The sequence below is a fragment of the Gorilla gorilla genome, chromosome 22, assembly GCF_029281585.2.
Source record: "Gorilla gorilla gorilla isolate KB3781 chromosome 22, NHGRI_mGorGor1-v2.1_pri, whole genome shotgun sequence".
Lineage (NCBI taxonomy): Eukaryota > Metazoa > Chordata > Mammalia > Primates > Hominidae > Gorilla > Gorilla gorilla.
In genome coordinates, this window is record NC_073246.2 from 32,466,079 (window position 1) to 32,472,857 (window position 6,779).

The 6,779-nt window shown below is 33.0% G+C and overlaps 1 protein-coding gene across 1 annotated transcript; it reads right to left on the minus strand.

Moving 5' to 3' along the window:
• Nucleotides 1–5,466: 5,466 nt before the first annotated feature.
• On the minus strand, nt 5,467–5,759 carry KRTAP22-2 (keratin associated protein 22-2). Its single transcript, XM_004062678.3, has one exon. It carries the CDS (start codon nt 5,734–5,736, stop codon nt 5,599–5,601), a length of 138 nt encoding a protein of 45 aa, XP_004062726.1. The 5' UTR covers nt 5,737–5,759; the 3' UTR covers nt 5,467–5,598.
• Nucleotides 5,760–6,779: the final 1,020 nt, after the last annotated feature.

Sequence of the window (6,779 nt, forward strand, 5' to 3'; positions counted from 1 at the left end):
GTTTGGAAACAAAATAAGTCAGTAAAACAAAACCAGAAATAACAGAGATGATAGAATGAGTATATTGAGACCTTAAAAGAAGTGTCATAAATATGCTGAAGGATGTAAAGGAATTCATGAAAATGAGAAGATAAGTGAAAGATAAAAAAATTTTAAATCTACATCTCAAAAACACATGTCATACTGACATAAAAATTCAAAGGATGATATTAAAATCGTATTTAACACTGCAGAAGAAAAGATCAGTGAATTTGAAAATTGAGCAATAGAGATTACCAAAACTTACATACAGAGAGAAAAAATGAACTTAACAAAAATAACGATCAGATCCTCAGTTATCTGTGGAACAATATTGACTAGTGGACTATGTATTTATACATTGTATAAACATGTACAGGACAGAGAAACAGGACAATTTACATATGTACATATATATTTATTTATGTATACTTGAGAATGAGGAAGAGACATTGATTGTACGAACTGTCTCTCATACAGCTGTGGAGGCTCGGAAGTCCCATCGTCTGCCATCTGTAAGCTGGACAGTCAGAAAAATCCAGTGGCAAGATTTAGTCCAAGTCTAAAGGTTTGAGAACTGGGGTGAGAGGGCGCGGTGTAAGTCTATGTCTGAGTCCAAAACTCTGAGAACCAGGAGCACTCATGTCCAAGCGCAGAAGATAGATGTCTCAGCTTAATCGGAGAGTGAATGTGCCTTTCTTTTGCTATTTTGTTCTATTTAGTCCCTGAACAGACTGATTTATGTCCACCTGCGTTGAGACATAGATCCATTGAGAGGGATCTTCTTTACTCAGTCTACTGATTCAAATGCTAATCTCTTCTGGAAAACCTTCATCAACACACCCAAAATAACATTTTACCAGTAATCTGAGTATCCCTTAACCCAATCAACTGGACACACAAAATGAAGCATTGTGTACATTTAGAAGAGGGGGGATCAGAAAAAGTACTTGAAAAATAAATGGCTGAAATATTTCCCAAAAAACACCTATAATTCTGAAGACCAAAGAAGCTCCACAGGAGCCAAGTAACAAGAACACACACACACAACACACACACACGGAGATTATCATAATCAATATACAGGTAAAATGAAAACATTTTATAAAATGTCTAATTTCTTGAATAATCAACCTTAATCAAAAAGAATAATCATAATTTATGGGGTTTATGACATACAAAAGTAAAATTTATAACAACGATAGCAAAGGGTGATGGCAAGTAAGCATACTGCTACAAGGTTAATATATCAAGCATGAAATGGCACAGTGTGTTAATTAAGATGCATATCATAGTTCTTAAAGCAGACATCACTGTAATAAATGTAGGCATCTCTAATAAATAAATAGTGGCAAAAACAAAGTGCTAAAATATCAATTAATCCAAATAAAAACAGGAAAAAGAGGAAAAAGGAAAGAACAGATGAACCACAAACTGAGAAAATAATCTATACTTATTTGTTGGCTCATCTGTTCTTTCCTTTTTCCCGCTTATTTAAAGCTTGTATAACCAAATAATCAGAAGAAAACCAATTCAACAAAAAATGGCAAAAGATTTGAACAAGTGTTTCACAAAAGATGATATGTGAGTGGCAAATGTGCATATGAAATGATGCACAACATTTTGAGTCTTCAAATTAAAGCCAAAATGAAATAACACTAAACACTTTATGAAATGACTGCAATGCAAAAGAATGACAATACCAAGTGATGGTGAGAATGTGGAGGAATTAGAATGCTCATGCATTGATTAAGGAATGCAAATTGTACATCCTCTGAACAAAAGTTTAGCAAATAAAGTCAAGCATGCTTTTACCATATGACCCACCCCCCCAAAAAGCATATGTCCATCATATTCATATTAACTTCAACCTTTAAAAAAAGTCAGAAACAGGTAAATGGATAAATAAATTATTTAATTCATTCAATGGGATGCATCTCAATCATAATAACAAAAGGAGTACAGACACACACCAAAATAAGAATAAATCATAGAAGTACTCTGCATTATATCATCGTTATGTCCTTTTAGAAATGACCAAAGTAATCTATCGTGGTACAAATCATATCAGTGGCTACTTGGGGACTGGTTTAGAGTAAGGATTTACTTCTAAGATCTATCAGAGAAAGTTTGGGATTATGGAAAATTTTGATATTTTCATTGTGGTGGTAGTGACAGTTACACAGTTATATATTTGTCTATGTTCAGAAAAATCTGATCTTAGAGTGCATTTTATTTTATATAAACCATATTCCAATAAAGTTTATTTTCAAATTTCTGGTATTTTCCTAAATGAATAAGCCATACATATACATTTATAGACATATATACGGTGTATAATGTGTCTATATAATGTGTTAGGTATGTATATTATATATATATGTGTTCATATATAATATTTATTCTTTTGTTAATGCTCCTCTGGAAGGTCTTCCTAAAATGTTTCTTTAAAATAGGTACAATTGCCAGGCATGGTGGCTTGTGCCTGTAATCGCAGCTACTCAGGAGTCAGAGGCAGGAGGATCTCCAGAGACTAAAAGTTAGATGTTGTGGTGAGTTATGATTGCATCACAGCACTCAGCCTGGGCAACAGCATGAGAACCTGTTTCAAAATAAATAAATAACTAAATAATAAATAAAATAGCTAAAATTATTGAAAATTGGCACCACATGTTTATAAAATTCTATATCCTAAAAATACAATAAAACACTCATTTTCCTCTATCTGTGCTTTTATATATTATCAGTTATTTTAATTGTTAACCAGTCAGTAGAAAAAAATTTGTACTGTGATTCAATATCAGTATATTTCATTACTAGATAGAGTAAAAACCTTTGCATGTAATTGTTGGTTGTTCACATCTTTTCCTTTTGTAAATTGCATATATTATAGAGATTATCTTTTTTTAACTTTTATTTTATGCTCGGGGGTACAAATGCAGGTTTGTTGCATAGGTAAATTTGTGTCATGGGGATTTGTAGTACAGTTATTTTATCACCCAGATATTAAGCCTAGTACCCATTAGTTATTCTTCCTGGTCCTCTTTCTTCTCCCACCTTCTACCCTCCAAAAGGTCCCAGTGTGTGTTGTTCCCCTTTTAAAAATAGCTGATACATAATAATTAACTTTTTACAATCCAGGATTTTCTTTTAGTCTTGTGTAACTGACTCTTGCAATGGAGGAAAGAGTTAATATTTTTATAAAATGAAGTCAATCAATAACTTAGAGTGATTGGATTTTACATTTTCAGTAGGCAGGTCACTCCTAGAATTTTAGCAATGTTAATATTTATTTTCTTATGTTTAGATATTTATTACCCCTGAAAATCATGGTTGTTACTGGAAGAAAAAAATGTTTTTTCACACACACACAAAAATACATAAACACAAACACTTTCTCAAAATGCTGGACAGTTCTTACATTATGTACCAAAGTGTCCATCTTTTTTCTCCCCTGGAATTTCTGTATTAATTAATTTAATTTTCTGTCTTATGATGGTGCCATAGTTTTAAATCTCTCATTTCATTTCACTGTTTCAGTTTTTAATTCATTCCTAATATGTATATAGTAAAGTGCACTAATCCTACATATACAACTTAATGGATTTTTATAATATGTATACACTCATATAACCATTAGCTAGATCAAAATACAAAACATTTCCTCCACCCAGAAGATTCCACTGTGCCCTTTCTTATCCAATACTCTCCTGCCCAGAGGTACCACTATTCTCACTTTTATTACTGATTAGTTTGTTCTTTTTTTGAACTTCCCATAACTAAATAAATAACAACATATGATGAGTATATTTTGTACCGATATGCATGTTGTTTCATTTTTGATACATAATTTTTTATTGATTTTTAAATCTGGTGTTCCAAACTGCCATAATGAATGCATTGATACCCATTTGCACAATAAGTTAATAATTATGAAATACTATACAAAATATAGCAACCTCTGTCATTCTAGAGCACTAACTTGTATTGAGAATCAGAACTGTGTACAGGACTAAACACAAATTTTCAATCCTGCACAATCTCACCAAGAATCTTTCAGCTTTACCCTTCTAAAAGTTGATTTAATTTAGCATGACTGCAATAGAAATTAAAATGTTTAACCTTTAAATTTGTTAATCCATTAAATGGGATAATTTATGCAAATAATGAGCAGAGGCCCAACCTATATCTTAGTAAAAATGGAATCACTTCCCTCTTATTTTCATTTTTCACCAGAGGAATGATCACCAACTTCTCTGCCCAGTCACTGGTTGGGCAGGTCGGGTTGGAACTGCTAATGGATTGAGTTTTTCACTCCAGGGAGGAAGGAATAGACAGCAATACAGTATTTTCACTTCTGTTTGCTTTCAGAAAGCCTGCACTTGGGGGCTGGGAGATACTTCGCTAGTCTCATATTGATCTATAAAGTGTGATCCCTACATTGATCATTGGTAGTTCTGCTACATTTAAGAGTAGCAAATGAATTAATACGTACTATTATTTGTTTATATTTTATTCTCATTGCTTTATCATAATTAAAGACTAATAATTCATTAATAATATTTAATAAGTGGATGGAATAAACATGATAAATTATCACAGGGAGTTTCATAGAAAATCAGCTCTCATAATTAAGACCTATCACCAGAATGCATTTGGGCCAGAAATGTGGTTTGCAAGATGTTATTCTATCCAAGTCACCACTTTAAAAAATAGTAACAGGAATTCTGCTAGAAGATGATCAGATTTAGAAAAACTCAAAAGAGTCACTTAGATCTCTAAATGAGGTGACCTTTGCTGTGGAAACACAGGATTATCAGGCATACCAACCAGCTTCATATAGAGGATTCTTATCTATAAGAGTGAGTGAAAAGAGGTCAGAGTACTCAATGCAGGGCTGGAGTTGTAGCAGTACAGAAGCACATGTTTAAATGTAGACTATTAGGAGAGAGAAAATTGCAGTAGAAAATAGCTTGGTGGGTAATAGTGCTACTGGTTTTGCCAATTACCTAGGTCAAACATTGAATTTTTCTAAAATGAAACTTGCATTAGATCAATATAGAGAACAGTATTCTCGAAACTGCACTTGAAAATACTTTTATACAAACATTGTTGGAAAAACATCAGTCATGCGTTGCCTGTTTTGTCACATCACTGACTAAAATAGCCACAGGTAGCAATTTCACTCTCTCTCTCTTTCTATTTCTCCCTTTCTCTCTCTCTCTCTCTTTCACACACACACACACACACACACACAAATACACAAATGATAAAGAGAAATGAATATATATGATAAGCAATACATATTGTGAAAGTGATTATATTTATTAAAATGCAAATTTATAAATCTTCCTGCATGGAAATTGTTAATATTATAACAGACATAAACACATAAAACTAAAAAAAAATCAAAGGATTTTCCCACTGACTGGTAGGAAATTCCACTAATCCAATGCAAATATGACCTGTGGTAATCAATAATTAGAGTTAGTTAAAATTGGAGAGACAATAATGAATCCATAAATAACCCTGTTGATGCAATTAGTGCATCATAAGAAACTGGCTCAAAGTGATCAGCAATCAGAATTTCTTTCTAGGAGCCAATAGGAATCTTCCATAGGAGCATGGAAAGTTGCAGGCATATCCAGAGTTACCATATTCAGAGCCATAGCTGCAACCATAGTCCAGGCTACCATAATAGTTGTGGTAGTAGCACATGGTGTCAGAAGATGGAGTTCAATTGAGGCAGATAGTAGTTTCTGAAATTTGACTCATGGAAAGTTGCAGGCATATCCAGAGTTACCATATTCGGAGCCATAGCTGCAACCATAGTCCAGGCTACCATAATAGTTGTGGTAGTAGCACATGGTGTCAGAAGATGGAGTTCAATTGAGGCAGATAGTAGTTTCTGAAATTTGACTCTCCTGATTTGTACAAATTATTTTATCCAACCTGAGTTATATGTGAAGCAAACCACAATCTACATTGGACTCATTCTCACAACTAATTTGCATTAAGATTAAAAAAAACCTCAAGAATCTCTTAGCCATATGTCCAGGAAAATATTAATATTGCTATGTGTCAGGATGCCAACAAGTAAAATCATGAGCCTTAGGAGATATTCTCTTAATTTTGTGGCTTTTGCTTACTTAAAATCCCAATTTAAACTTGATGATTAGCTTCTGTGTGATCACATAAAGCTTATATTTCCTGCCTCTTGAAACATTTCTTTTTTCTTTTTCAATATCCTCCTCTACCTCCATAAATGCAGTCCTTAAACCACAGAGTGGCCAGGAATGGTTAGGGAAGGTTGGCTATGCAGTGAGGAAGCCGATGAAAATGTCTTTATTTACTTGCAAATATGCCTGTATGTTTTGACTAATTTATTTCTTAATCAATGGGACTAAAAATTTTCTTCCAAGTTCATATGTAGCTTATGTTCTTGGAGTAGTAAAGTTTTTTCTCTTCCATCATCCTCACTTTGGTTATATTATTAGTTCTGGTGTTCTCTTTGCATCTGAGAAAGCAATTACAAACAATTACCCACCGTGTCTCAAAATTCATGTTTTCCTCTCCTGACACATAATATTCAGATATTTTAACTTCTTTTTATATTTAATGAATTTGCTTATTTTAAAATATATTAATTCCAAATTTCCAAAAGTATTGTAAAAATACTTTTCATCTTCTAGCAGAATTCCTGTTACTATTTTTTAAAGTGGTGACTTGGATAGAATAACATCTGCAAACCACATTTCTGG